This window comes from Xiphophorus couchianus, chromosome 3, assembly GCF_001444195.1.
Source record: "Xiphophorus couchianus chromosome 3, X_couchianus-1.0, whole genome shotgun sequence".
Classification (NCBI taxonomy): domain Eukaryota; kingdom Metazoa; phylum Chordata; class Actinopteri; order Cyprinodontiformes; family Poeciliidae; genus Xiphophorus; species Xiphophorus couchianus.
The window spans coordinates 4,387,924-4,403,304 of record NC_040230.1 but is presented as its reverse complement, the minus strand read 5'-3'; the positions used below and the strand labels follow the sequence as shown (position 1 = coordinate 4,403,304).

General features: G+C 36.4%; 1 protein-coding gene across 1 annotated transcript in view; it reads left to right on the top strand.

Moving 5' to 3' along the window:
* LOC114140274 (semaphorin-7A) overlaps positions 1-7,911 on the top strand; it is a 52,293-nt gene extending 44,382 nt beyond the window's left edge. Inside the window, exon 14 of the mRNA XM_028010041.1 lies at positions 3,234-7,911. Coding sequence (XP_027865842.1) covers positions 3,234-3,583 — 350 coding nt within the window. The 3' untranslated portion in view covers positions 3,584-7,911. The remainder of the gene's footprint in view (positions 1-3,233) is intronic.
* Positions 7,912-15,381: the final 7,470 nt, after the last annotated feature.

Genomic DNA, 15,381 nt, shown 5'->3' with positions numbered 1-15,381 from the left:
AATGCAACCTTGACTGTGCATAGCAACGAAAGGCACTTAGTTAATCTGATGTTTGACATTGCATCTGTTTCAAGTTGTATCACTGGTTCCGGTTCCTGAAAACCAATATATTTTAGTCTTATTCAATTCAATGAAAGAACACCTTGTTTATCCCAAAGAAAAAGTAAATGTTGTCTTAACTCAGATCATCCAGGAATTGTCAAAGAGTCGTTGCAGATGATGATGTCATGGGCAGAAAGGATCTCCGGTAGCGGTCAGTCTTGCAACGAAGCTAGCATGTACGACAGTCTCATGACTCCCAAGCTCGACCATAAATCCTACTAATTTTCTAAATAATTCACAGTAGCATGGATATTGTTAGGTTTATTTTAGCAGAGCTGAAGACCCACTAAAATGTTCCACTGACTCGAGTTTTTTTCCTGCATGAAGTAGGTACCCTACAGATATGCATTTTATGTTCAAGGGGAGGTATTATGTAAAATGAATTTTTTTCTTTATGTTATTCCGTCATCAAAAAATACCTCGAGTGTTGCTTTTGATTCTTTCATGCATGTTCGAGTTATTCTTGAATCTCCTGTCGCGTACATTTAGAGTTCCTAAAAAGCTTTCTCATATAATGCGGCAACTATTTCCATAAAGCCACAGTCTCCAAGCCCAGCTTTTGCCTCACAGATCAACCCTCACAAACTACTTAGATCCTCCAGACTAGCAGCAGCAACAATTAAACACCTGGTGGAACTGCGCGTCTTCTGAACTTGTCGTACAAACTACTTCTTAGTCCGACGCTCCTAAAAATGACTGTCAACGGCATAATGGAGAAACATTGTTGTGATGATGTGCTGAAGGTGTTGTGCTGGAAAGAGCAGGAGCTTCTTAAAGAGACGGAGGCCGATTTGAATGTGTCAAATTGCAAAGTTTAATTTCTTTTAAGTAATATAGTTACATACAGCATTTATATAATAACTGAAGGTAACATAGTTACTTGATTGTGCTATAAATTTGCACTATGTGCCTGGAAAATATATAGTACCCCCCTTTAAGACAAAATTTTGAGGCAGTCAAAAAATATCAGTGATTATTTGATTAAAATTATATTATCTTGGTAAAGTTTTGTGGTCATTTTCTCTCTGCTACTATATTGAAAGGGAGGAATTGTGAAACAGGTGGAAGCAACATGTTCTTTAGCAAACAATATCAATCAATAGGTGCTAGATCTTCAGAAACTGGAAATCAAACATTTGGACAGATGTGATGTAATTAAATGAAAACAAATTGATTACCATGTCCTACATATAAAACACAAAGTGTGAAATCAATCAATCAATCAAATTTTATTTGTATAGCACATTTCAGCAGCAAGACATTTCAAAGTGCTTTACATCATTACAAACACAGAAACACAATGCAATATAGAATCAATAATCAAAACAAAGCATTAAGTCAAGTTCTATCCATAAATTTGTAATTGATTACATTTCAAATACAATTCTAAACAGGTGGGTTTTTAGTTGAGATTTAAAAGAAGTCAGTGTTTCAGCTGTTTTACAGTTTTCTGGAAGTTTGTTCCAAATTTGTGGTGCATAGATGCTGAAAGCTGCTTCTCCTCGTTTGGTTCTGGTTCTGGGGATGCAGAGCAGACCAGAACCGGAAGACCTGAGAGGTCTGGAAGGTTCATACAACAACAGCAGATCTTTAATGAAAGAAATCCAACACTGAACATCACCTTGGTGACACCATCCCCTCTAGGAGGAACGAGGACCCTGAATCAAAGCCTGTCAGGGGCTGCAAAAGACTTGAGACTTGAGCAGCATGGCAATAACTCTAACATATTGTCAGTCTGGAATTTCAATTGCTGTAATTACTGTGAAAGGTGGTTCTACAATGTGGACAGGGTGGCATGAAATAAAAAAAATAACTTGTCTCACATTTCAGATTCCTTCAATTTTTTCCTTTTTTGTCAACTTAAATGTTTAAATCAAACATTTTAATATTAAAACCAACCAGATGGAGTACAATAAGTAGTTTTCAAATTATGTCTCACTTATTTAAAGAAAGAGCTGTTTAATCTAATCTGGGTCTATTTGACAAAGTTATTCACCCCTAAAACTAAAATCTGGCTGTGCTTTTCTTGATGGCTACAATTTATAAAATCAGACAATGAGACTTTTTCATCACCGTGGAAACATTTCGGCCAACTGCTCTGTACAGAACTGCTTTAATTCAGCTCCACTGGGGATATTTCAGCATGAACAGTCTGTTTAGGGCTGTTAGCAAGTCATTTGCCTTCATTTTGGGGCATCTTGTAAGAGGCTCAGACAGTTGTCCACTTTTTGCCAGCCCAAAGTATATTACCTGTTTTTGGCAAATGAGAGAGACAGGCCAAGACATTACCTCACAACCCTTTTGTTGATGCTGCTTTTGCCCAGTGATATGGGCCTTTTTGTGATCTCGTCAATACATTCTTGACTTTCATTAGTACCTTTTTTCTTTGGCTTAGTTTTTTTTTTCCTTTCATAAAGTACGGATGGGGAAAAACAATCTTTTGCATTCCCTCGCAATGTGCTTACTGCAATATTTGCTGGTCTATTTTGTATACAGTCACAAATGTAAAATTTCAAATATATACACATTTAATGAGCCTGATATTCTTAAATCTTTGGTGCAAAACACAGATTGAAAATTGATTTATTCACTGCACGCTTATGTCAGATATTTCACAATGAGATATTAACATACATGGGAAAAACCTTACGAAATCCTTATATATTAGCAGAAAGTATAATGGCCACCGTATGAAAAGCTTACAGTATTCAATTATGCCTCATGAACTAATCAGTACATTATTGAAAGAGAACGCAAAACCTATTGCGAGGTAACGCAAAATATTGCAAGGGAATGCAAAAGTTTGTTCCCTAAAGGGCTCCTTAATAAATAAAATCAGAATTTTAAAGTGTGTTCTTATTTACCTTATCTCTGTTTAATATTAACATTCAATGGATGATCTAAAACTTTTATTTTTTACAAAATAGGACAAATCTGTAAGGGGGGGAAAAGTACTTTTTACTGGTGTATAAAATCTTCAAAATAGTACAATAACATTAAGCTGACAAGATGGGAAAAAGCTTAAGAGGTGTAAATACTTGAGAGGTTTTTAAAAACCTTCTTTTTAAAAACCTTGTAATAATTGAGTAGCTGAACTATTAATAGAATAACTTACTTGTGTTTTTACTCAGCACTTAAGCTGCGGCAAACTTCGCCCAGAGAGATTGTGGTGAAAGGAAAAAACACCACCGTGTTTCTGCCCTGCCCGGTTCACTCCTTTCATGCCACCTACCGCTGGGAGAAGGACAACTGCCAAAGGAACTACCCGTGCCTGTTCTCCGGAGACTTCTGCGTACTGGGCCCGGTTGTTAACACTCCCTTGAAGGAAGGTGTCTTCCGCTGCATGGCCACTGAGGACGGATTCAAGGTGGAAGTTGTTTCCTTCAGGCTGGTGAATGATGGGAGGCTTTTATCTGCTTCATTTGCCTCCATCTTGGGCCTTTCAGCCCTGCTTGCTGTGGTGACCCTATGGCTTCATTAACTATAGCTAACACTGATGCTATCTTCTCTTTTGTAGTGGCTCCAACTGACAGGATAAACAAGGAGCCATTGTGGGAGTTAGGTTTGCATTGCACCGGCACTCATGGATAGGTTGTGCACTGACAACTGAACCTTTTTTTATTTAGGTTTTTATCAAGAAATATATTAGTATAAAAAAGTTCAAGCTATCCTATCCACCTTATTTTTGAACATGGAAGTAAATGTAGGTCCAGGTTCCGGTTTTTCTGTGACCCTTTCATTTCTCCACTTTCCTGGGCTAACTAACAGCAGCTTAGCTAAACTTGTGAACTTTGTTGTGGGTACATTTCCTAAAATTGTTGAACAAACAATTTTGTTTGAGGGTGCAAGTTAGCACCCTCAAACATTTCACAAGTGGGATGATGATATGAAGAAGTGACCTCACTTAACATATGAGGACATTTTTAACTATTTTGTGTTGTCACTTGGTGCGGAGATGGCCAGGTGCTCCTGTGTCGCAGGTGAGGGGAAGTCATGCATTGGTGATATTATGGAAGGTAGGCTAATAAATTGTCACTTCAGTGCATGCTAACTTACAAGATGCGTCTTTGTTTTAATTAGATTGTAATTCAGTTTAATTTTCTGCAAAACAAAAACCACATAAGTCCATCATCTCTATTATTGTTCATTGAAATAATTATATTGCATTGCTACTCTTAAGTAAAATTTTGGGATATTCTTTCTGATACGAGAAACTTCATTGAATAGAGAACAAACATGTTTTACCCAAAGATGAGGATGACAATGAAACACACCTACAGTTTACATTAAAGCAAGACTTCATTTTGTTTGTAAGCTGCTTCTTCTTTTTTTTCCCCATCTTGCTGCTGAACTTGTGCCATTTACTGGTAGTGAATATACAGTAAGGACAGTACTGTAAAGAATAAATGTTTTCACTTTACTCTTAGAGCACACTCAGGCGTGTATACCCATACATATAAATATACTTCCATACATACATTCATTGCCCGGTCTTCTTTTGATTTTGTGTCCATCAAATGAAAAGAGCAAACATACGGTTGCTCTCAAATTTAAAGCTTTTAACCACAGGCAAAGGGATTCCTCATCCCTTGGCAGGGGATGAAGGTCATAGGGCACCAAACATCCACGTTCAGCTCTAGAAACTGGTTTGTGACTTAACGACTTCTGCTCCAAGTATTTCTTTCCTTTGAACCAGGATATTCTCAAAGCCATAATGTTAAGTTAGTTATTATGAAGACGGTGAACAGTAAGTTAGCTAGCCAGCGGCCGGAAGTGCCTGACCAAAAGTCACGCACAAAAAACACCATTTGTGTCTATATTTCTGTTAAAAATAAGGTGGATATCTTGGTCAAAAATAACATATCTACAGCTGCAACTGATTGCATGGGATAAAAACTGTAAAATTCAGAACTTTGCTGACTAATAATGTCATTCAACCATGATGTGGTGCTTTGCGAACCTTTCTTCTCTTACTAAAAAAAGATGAACATATCCAGTGAGTTGGGCAAAAAACACCAATACCAGGCCAATTCTTTTAAACTTTTCTCTACATATTTTGAAATTACCTTGATTGTGCTTATTTGTGGATATGTAAACCTTTAATAATGCTATTACATCTCTTCATTCCTCTTGTTCAACTTTATTGTCTAAGCTCATTGAAACCTAAAAATGTCTGGTATTGAGATTTTAAAAGCCTTAATACTTTGGGACATGGACTCCTAAGCACAATTTTGCAGTTGAGGGTGAAAACTGCAGACTCAGTTGGACTTGGGAAAATGTTCAGTGCAGCTGAGACTAACAATGTGGCTGGGAGGAAGTGACAGCTTTTAGATGGAAAGTAGGATGGGCCTCGAACATCACTGTGTCTCTGCACTTCCTCCTCAGACTGGGCAGTTTCTAGCAATGTTACAGCAGATGGTTTCAAACAACATAACTTTGCCTTGTTCACAGCTTCATGCATTGCTCTTTTCCTTTCATCATGCCATCATCTCTCATTTACCCTGTCCTCATAATCTGTGATATTCAATTAAATGTCATTCTTATTTAAAGTTAGGTACAGAGATAGTGATCTTTTTAAGTAGATGATGGCATGTTGTTACCACAATCCATTAATGTACGTCAAAATTGGGAAATTAGAACACATAGCTCCTGGTCAGAGGAGCAGTTTTCTTTGTAAATAATGAAAAATGATTTCTTTATACCAGACCAGTGGCGGTTTTTGATATGGGTGAATTTGCTCTTTGCCCAGGTTGCCCTTTTGTCATGAGGAAGGTTGTCCTGTTCTGTTAGTTGCACCCAGATTGAGTTTTTATTGTGTATCTGCATGTCAATGGGGACTGTTTGCCCTCCTATGTTGTGCACAGTTTAAGCACTGTGAGTAAACATGGTAATGCACCACAGCCAGTTGATGATGTTCAGCTCCAAACTAAAGGGCTATATCACAGTTTTTTTCCTAATAACCTGAAATCTTTTGTTGTCTTGTTCAAATCAGTTTTGACCTACTGATATTTAAAAACACTAGAGTCTTGAAAAGACTGACTTAATTGCTGAAACTGTACTTTTAAACAATAAAATATGTCAAAAAATGTTGGATTCATAGCTTTCTCAAAAACATAGTTAAATTCTGTTTCTGTGCCATGCAACATTTATGCAAAAACCGCCACTGTACCAGACAATGCCTAAAGTTGTGAGCAAGACGTTATGCTATAATCATTTCAGTAAAGATGCTTAGATAAACACAGAAACAGTTCAAACTAAGTGAAACCATATATTTCACGTACATTTTATAGTTTTCCAGGAGAAGAAAAAAGGCTTACCAACTGACAATGTGTTTTGGATTTTTTTTTTTCTGCAAATACTGATTTCTACCATTGCTGCCTAACTATATAAACATTTGTTTTGATAATTTATTGATTTGAACGCGACACCTAACCACAGCCGCTGTATTTTTATATTTTTATTTTAAATCTCTGAAACAAAAGGCTTCAATAATTCAAAGAAGATCATTTCCTGGTCTGGTAATTTAAGACCATTTACTTTAATTGAGTGTAAGGAGTTCACACTTGTGCTTACCAGGCCATCACAGATGAACAGGAGCATTTTCTATCGGAAACAAGAGGCAGTGTTTAAATCCAATCACTGGAGCATCATATTTAATTTAATTTAATTTTTATGACCGTGGACAAAAATGGTGAAAAAAATACATTGGTGTATATTGCTATTAAATACTAAAACATAATCATAAACCCTAAAATATCAAACACTGTGCTAAACCTTTTCAGTGATGAATTATGTATTGGATTAACGAGTCCTTCATTGAGGCAATGGAGTATTATCATTCACTAAAGGCACATAAATCTGTCTGAGATCAGCCTTCCACAGTGGCAGAAATGTCATTAATTGTTAATCAGACAACAGAGCCAGCCTGTCATGTTTTCTATTAAAGAATTTATTTTAGGCCATTAGAGATGCGGGCTGCAATCTTCTTCTCCACTGTGAAAATGCATGTGTGTGACACAGCATTGTGTTCCTCATTTAGTTGCGTGCATTCTGCTGTCCCCAGATGTGAGCCACTGACTGTGACATAAAAGGGTAAAAAAAAGGGAAAGTTCACTTGGTGCTTTTTGCTTCATTTATGTTCATTTGAAAACTCCCTCCTTCCTTACGACAAATAACATTTTGTGTCTGATAAAACCCAAGTACTACTGGAACACCGATCTTCCTTACAGGCAAACTCACGAATAATCACTTCAGGTTTAATGGTAATCCTGTGTGTGATTTTCTTTGTCAGCGCCATGGTGGGAAGCTCACTCTAGCCTTCAGCCAAGTGCTAACTGCTACTCAACATTTAAAACAGGCTGTTTTACTCCAACCTGCCGCAGAGTTTTGGCGGAAAATAAACAAAAATCATGGATTTGCTTGAGGCAATTTTACAAATAACCTCTTTATGCTGCAATTTTAACTGCTGGTTGCTGTATGTGTTTATGTGATTAGATTAGAGATGCTGTTATCACAAGATGCAGAGTAAAGTGGGATATGTGGTCCAACTTGGTGATTGAGCCTGGGGCATGAATTTTCATGTATCCCGAAAACTGATTATTAACAAAAAAAAAAAAACAGCTCAAAACCTACTTGAAAGTAACCACCCCCTTCTATCATAACATGTAACTGTAGATACAGTGAAAGCCAAAAAAATATATTTGACAATATGTGGTTGATAATTTGTTAGTGGGATAACCAAGCTTTTTTTTTTCTTTTTTCTTTTTAGAAACATCTGAACAGGACATATGGGCATCAAATATTCTAAGACAAATATGCAAATATGAACTATGTCATGCCAAACTGAAATACTCCTAAAAATGATGTCCATTGACACTTAGTTTTTCGAGGGAGGCCATGCTTTCAATTGCTTTATGGCCTTTCAAATAAACCATATGAGATTAGATAAGATTTAGCTGCCATGCAGATTATTAGTGTATAATATTAAGATTCATAAAAGGGCAATTCAGCTAATGGTTGACACTAAGTGACTTCTCAATCTGAATTTTTTTTGTCTCCAGTTCAAAGAAGAGCCACAAAAAAAAAACTTTATATAGAGTCCAAGCCCATAATAAAAACCAGTACATTTCCTCAGTATTACCTCATCAGTATTACCTCTCTGTGTCACCAGTGACATACCCAATACAGCAGTATCTGCTTTTTTCCACAGTGACTGATACGTTGATGAAAAATTAGTTCATTCTGGACAGTGTTATGTTTTCAAACACTTATGAGTCCTACTTACAGCTACAGTCTTTAATAAACTAAAATCATACTCCTGCTGCCAATGTTTGCTAATGTGCTAGGCTAATGCTAGCATGTTTCTTTGTTATTTTGATCATTCAGCTCATAACATTACATGATACAAGGAAGACTGAAAAAAAAGGTATTTTTTAACTGAACACTTTGCTTTGAACATTTTAAAATTTTGTGTTTTAGCTGCACTATCTGCAGCTGTCCTCCATATCTGTCTAAGCACACTTCTCGGATCAGGTCGCTTGGAAAAATATGAAAAAAAAAAGCTGCAGTCTTTCTTGCACTGCTGAAAAGTCAACATAATGTGTCAGGTGTAAAATATTGGTTTTCTGTCCTGCACACAATATTAGGCTGTAGTTTTTGAAGGATAGCTGGGTGACCACATGGCTAGCTGTAACTATGGCAGACTTAAATTCATTAAAAGCAGTCAATCATTGTGATCAGAGTTTAGTAAGGAACTCTAATACCAGTCATTTAAAAAGACCAGAAACATAATTAGATTAAAATAATAATGTACAAACATACTTTAACTACAGAATGACTGCGTTCAGTGTCCATTTAAGCTAAAGATTAACAAATGATAGTTAATCTGCCGCATTAATGAATATTAATAATGATCAAAAATACTTTATATTCTTTATATAAAACATTCCTATTGCAGTGTCTTATAATTTATTATAAGATACATATATTATTTATTTTGTTTTTGTTTTTAAATATATTATTGTAGTCAAGGGGAATCTTTGTGTACAATGTTTGAATTAAGGTTTCGTGTTAACATTAATTACATAAAAATTGTAAAAATATATTTTAACTACAGATATGAAGTAAATGTAGTAACTCAAACTTGAAAACTACCACATAAGAGGATCTATTCACAATTATTCAGCTACAAGTTCCCTTCTAATACATGCAGAATGCTATGTGGAATTGAGGCATTAACCTTCTGCTTCTACTGACAGTTTTCAGTTTCCCAGCGACTGCTGGTAGACTAGAAAAAAATAAATCAACATTGTATAATATGAATTATCAAAAATGTCATGTTTGAAGCCAATACTACTGTTTACATCTTTAGTTTAGTTTACATGATTTGTTTGCTCACATGAAGGAAAGACATGATTTGAGGGTGGAATCGATTCTCCATTGATCATTGCCCAACATTTTTAATCACCCAGAATATTTTTAGTACTTGTTTAAACAACACTTACAGCTAGGTTTAAGATTTACATAACTTCCTGAACTTGCTGACATAATCAACCTAAGAAGATCATCTGAGTCATTGCTATGATATGGATTTTGGCAGTTGCTACGTGCAGATTACATTATCGCTTTTCTGGCATCTGTAGTTGTCAGCCAGTTGGCTAAATGCTAATCTCCTTCAAAACAGGCTTTTGATTTTCAATAGGGGCAGAATTGTGGTGGATCCCGTTATCTGTTGTAAATTAATCATTCTTGTAGGCGGGTTGCTTTTTTGTTTGCTGTGGGGCTTTTGAGTGTCAAGTACTGTACATGATGTGTGCCCATGATTCTGTGTCTTGGTAGATCTACTTTTAATAGCAATGTGCCAAACTCTACTATATGAAAAAGAGATTTATACTGTCTTGGTGCCATGCCATTCTAATACCATTTCATGACATGTATTTTTAAATAACAGATATCTATAGTGCAATAGATATTCATGTAACAAATTCATATTGACATGTGTTTCCCTGAACATGTGCAGTGAAAATTAATAAAATTATAAGTATAATGAAAATGATTTGTTATTTGTTTATTTGACACTTCAGGGAGTTTGCATGAATACAAGTTTTAAAAGTTTTTTATGTAAACTTCTGCCTTGCATAGACTTTATTTGCCTACCAGGTTACAGAAATGCATAATTCTGTAAATGCAAACCAATACATTTGTACTGATGATTGCTTCAAGCCAAATCTATGAACCTTAAGCTCATTTCTAACAGGAAAGACTTGGCATGTCTACACGCACCAAACTGCAAAATGGTGGCGGGACCTGACTGGACAAGCAGGTTGCACCATCTGCTGGTCAAAGGTTGATGCCCTGATAAGACTTGCAAAATCTTGTTTGAGATATGTTTGGAATATGTTTAATCACAAAAGCATCTCCCAAATTTTTGAAGTCTTTATTTTTAATTGTTCTATCCATCATTAAGCACAAATATGTTGTAAGGGATTCAGGCCAATTGTGTTGCAACAACAGGGTAACACTTTACAGCAGTGTATGAAAAAACATTAATTTATTTTTTTTTTGTTTTAACTTATACAGTACATTAGTTTTAGAATTATTTGCAGCATTCACCAAAAGAAATCCAACAAGGGTGCTGGTCTAACACATATGTGCTAATTAGCAAGTGTGCTAATGTGTTTCCACACCTCTTCAACACATACATCATTAGCACATTTTTAATTACACCCCTAAACCCTCAAATAAATGTGTAAAAAATGAGGTTATGTCTGTTAGAGTATACTTCTTGGCTTTATGCTTATTTTTCCCTGATTGTTCAACTGTTCACATGTAACCTTTTGCACTGTTATTTAAATGTACAACTTTTGTCTCTCTTTGCATACATCTCAAAATGGATCCTGGCAGAGTAGGAAAAATAACCTAAATCCTTTATAAGCTTTAGTTTCCTCCATAGATTGTCAAGAAGAATCCCATCCAAAGAGCAGCTTTGTCTCTCTTTTGCCTTAATGTGCTTCTTTAGGCAATCCTTTGTTGTCTTGTGGAAAAGGTTTGGGTTGTTGTGATACTAAAAAGACTCATCATAAGTGTACTGACTAACAAAAAAGGTTGTTGTCCAGGATTTTATGGTACATGGCCCTGTCATTAACATCTCAGTACAGTAAAGTCGGTAATTGTGGCCAGAAAAATGGCTCCCCATGAATATCTTCTATAACTTCTGACCGGCTGTCTTTACCCCAGCCTTGCAGATGTATCACCTTTTCACATTGTCATTTGACTACTCTGTATGGTATGTTTTTACCTGCTGTCAAGGTAAAAAGAGAAACAAACATCTAGTAATATGAGGAGTCTGACAAAGAAAATAGTATTGATTACTTTTAGTGATGACAAAGTGCTTAGATTAGAGAGTCAAATACTTCTTTCACTAAAGGACATGCAAAATTGAAAAACATTTTTTAATTTCAATATTACTGTTTGTAAAATTTAACTTGGATTAAACTAGAGCAATTTCTAAAATGTTCAAAATCAATTGAATTTTCTAAAGTTGTTTATAGAAAAAAGTGGAAGACTTCCAGGAAAAAAAAAAAAACTTGTTCTTTTAAGCATGAGTCACTTTTCCGAAATTAACAGTGGAGGAGGAGAACCTTTGATTATGTTTGAATAGTGGGAGAATTCAGAGCAGAATGAGAGTCATCCCAAACCTACATCATGAATGAATGTGCACTTGGAAGCAGTCAGGTTTCTAGTAAAAATTCTGCAGCATATGAGTCAGAACATATGAAAAGTGATAAATGATGACTCAACAGAGACCAATGACCTTGCAAAAAATAGCAGAACAAAAAGTCACAAGATGAAGCTTCAAAAAACTGATAACTTGTTCAAAGGCTGTTTTTAATCACGCAAGCAGCAATATGATTCAAGTGAAGTTGAGTCAGCCATTTATTTCTCTCTGCTGATGGAAATATTACAGAAATACTTGCTCAGACTTTGATGAAATTTTTAAATTTCTCCAGTTGTCAGAAGAAGTGAAAAATTGGTAATCCTCCTTCCTATTTGACAACCTCCAGAAGGCAAAGGTTTTCACAATCAGATTTAGCCATTTAACTGAAAAGTGCTTGAGAAGTTGTCAAAAATAAGGAATGTGAAGTTGGATGTGTCTGAAAAAAGTTCCTTCTTCAACATATACATTATAACATTACCCACACATAAAGCTGGTAGTCTTGTGTAGGTCCAACACGCCACCTGATGTGTGGCAATATATCGTTTTAATATCTCCATTATGCTCAAAGTGAGCTGTATTGGTCTGTAGAGATTTAAAGCTGTAAATTTATTCTTTTTTAATAAAGCATTAGTACTCTCAACAGGTGCAAGCTCAGGCTGAAAAGGTGCTGTAAAACTTCACACAACTGGGTTTCAGCACACCAAGCCAGATATTGACTGGTCCAACTGCCTTCCTGAGCTATTAAATCCCCGTCTGCAGCTGGGGATCACTGGGACGGACTCTTGATTGGTCTGGAGGTGGTCAGGTGAGATAGAGGCTGCGGAAGTTCACATTACAATGTTTACAATAACTACCTTCCTATAATCATTAGCTATTCCCCTTGTCTAAAACCTGTTCTCGCTTCTTGATCCAAATATCCATCACCTCACTTTCCGTTCTTAGTTCTCACCTCAACACCTTTTATAATGAACAGATATGTCAAGTCAATGGTAACCCAGGTTTATGTAGATAGCAGCAGACTTTCCTGTTGAGAACTGAGTAGTTCAAGCATTCAGACCCCATCAATTTTTGGTAATGTTGTTTCAGTTTGCAATTTCCAGTTTTTGATTTTGGATGTTGGAGACACAAGTCTAGATTGGCCTTCATGTAACCCAATTCGGCTTCCCCATCAATTCCAACCAGCTTGCCAGTAACATCCAAAAAAAAAAAACGCCTCTCCACAACATGACAAGTCTTAGTTTCTCCAATTTGTATTGGCCAGAATGTTAGAATAAAAAATAAAAATCCAGATGGAAAAAGTTTTGTGACTGCTTTGTATGTTCATCATCAACCAGCAGCTTGATTTAAGACATTTAACTTATTCTGAATATGGTTGCTGTTATCATCATCTCTCAGCTAAAGGGTCAGCAGAGAAACAGAGTCTCAGTTTTTTTGTTTTTTTTGTTAATGATTAATATGCAGGGCTGCACAGTGGCGCAGTTGGTAGCACTGTTGCCTTGCAGCAAGAAGGTCCTGGGTTCGATTCCCGGCCGGGGTCTTTCTGCATGGAGTTTGCATGTTCTCCCTGTGCATGCGTGGGTTCTCTCCGGGTACTCCGGCTTCCTCCCACAGTCCAAAAACATGACTGTTAGGTTAATTGGTCTATCTAAATTCTCCCTAGGTGTGTGTTTGTGTGTGAATGGTTGTTTGTCCTGTATGTCTTTGTGTTGCCCTGCGACAGACTGGCGACCTGTCCAGGGTGTACCCCGCCTCCCGCCTGGAACGTAGCTGGAGATAGGCACCAGCAACCCTCCCGACCCCATTAGGGACAAGGGTGCACAGAAAATGGATGGATGGATGGATTAATATGCAGGGCCTTTCCAAGTGTTATAGCTGAAACAGAAATGTTACTTTTGTGCCTATTAGGAGTGCTGAGAATCTTAATGACCTTGCAGTTCTGAGAGATTCTGAGACTAGTTATGTTCAGTTATCAGACTTTATGATTTTGCTGCACACAGAGGGACTGTAGCTCATTAAATGAGAGTCAGACTTTAAGCAAGTCACCTTTAAAACTTCATAGTGGAATATCAGAATGCAGCGCCCTTCCCTCTGATTTGTATTTCCTTCCTGCAACATTGAAATTCCAAGAGCCTTTGCCCTAATCCGACAGCAGAGACAGATTTACTGTAACAGCCAAGGGTGTTGCAATTTTTTCCATGGACTCACCCAATCTTAGGATAAAAACATTGCTACACCAGATCGACAAGCAGAACGGCTCTTAGCAATTTAAAGAGATGCAAAGTCTATGTTTCACTTTGAAGTTAGATTGTGCAGCTTTGGTAGTACAAGGTTGCTCATTTTACCTTTAAAGGACTGAAACGAAACCACAAACATAATCTGGAACAGTGCCAAACCACAACACGGAGATCAACCTGGAGCCCTGCTCAGCAAAAAAGAAAAAATATTTATATGTTCCTAAATGTTGAGAAAAAGTCATGATAGAATGCAACAAGACTTTCAGCACTGAAACAGCAAGGAGATTCTTATAACATAGGATTACAAAGAAAAAAAAAAAAATATATATATATGTATAATGCATGTATAATGTATTTACATATTTTATGTAAACACCTTTTTGCATTCATTAGCTTTTGCTAGTCATTTAAAGAATCTGGAGTTATTCAACCAAAAATAACAGCTTCATTTATTTCTTTGATTGCCGTCAGGTAGAGAGAGCTGTTGACACTTGCTTAGAAGAATTTCGGTTGTACTCGTAGATGTTTTTGTAGAACCTGTGCAAAGAGTAAAATCTGAAATGAGTAACATCCACTCTTGATACTGTAGATAATGCATTGTTTGAATTTTGTGAACCTTCTGGATATTTTCCTGTTATTTAACACTGGTTTCCACAGAGGCAGAATAGAGGCAGTTTTTCAGAACTTCACAATATGCTATTTCTACTCATATTTTCCACAGATGTGGGTCATGTTTGTGGCTATGTCTTGTCATGTGAACAGAATACCCTGACCCCATTTTTTCCTATTTTAAGACCCAGAGGCCCCAAAGTTTTCCAGTAATTCCTTTAGATATAGTAGTATGACTTATCCATATTTATAACCTCTATTTCATATTATATCCATAGCAATTCATTTATCTTTGACCATTTATGTCTCATTGAGTTCTTGTTCGCAAAAACCTGGCTAAGATAACAAATACAGGGGATATATCACAAAGCAGAGAAGTAAATTACATAAAACTGACTTAAACACATGCCCAGAAACATTTCACATGGTTAGTGATTTCAATAAACATGTGAAAATTCATGTAGGGTTGCAATGTTTTGCACATTCAGTTCTCAATAAGCTTTAATAAGTAAGCTAATTAATATTTTACCACATTTTTTAAGCCCTGACAGCTTTAGTAAACAGTGTGGAAAGTCTCATTTTGGTTAACACTGACTTTCAGAAAGTATTGCAACAGATACCTTTACATTTTGCCAGATAAAGCTCACTCTTAGTAAAATCTGGAACAGTGGGAAGGAAGAAAAACAGTCCCTCCACTGGTATTTCCTACATTCCTTAGCA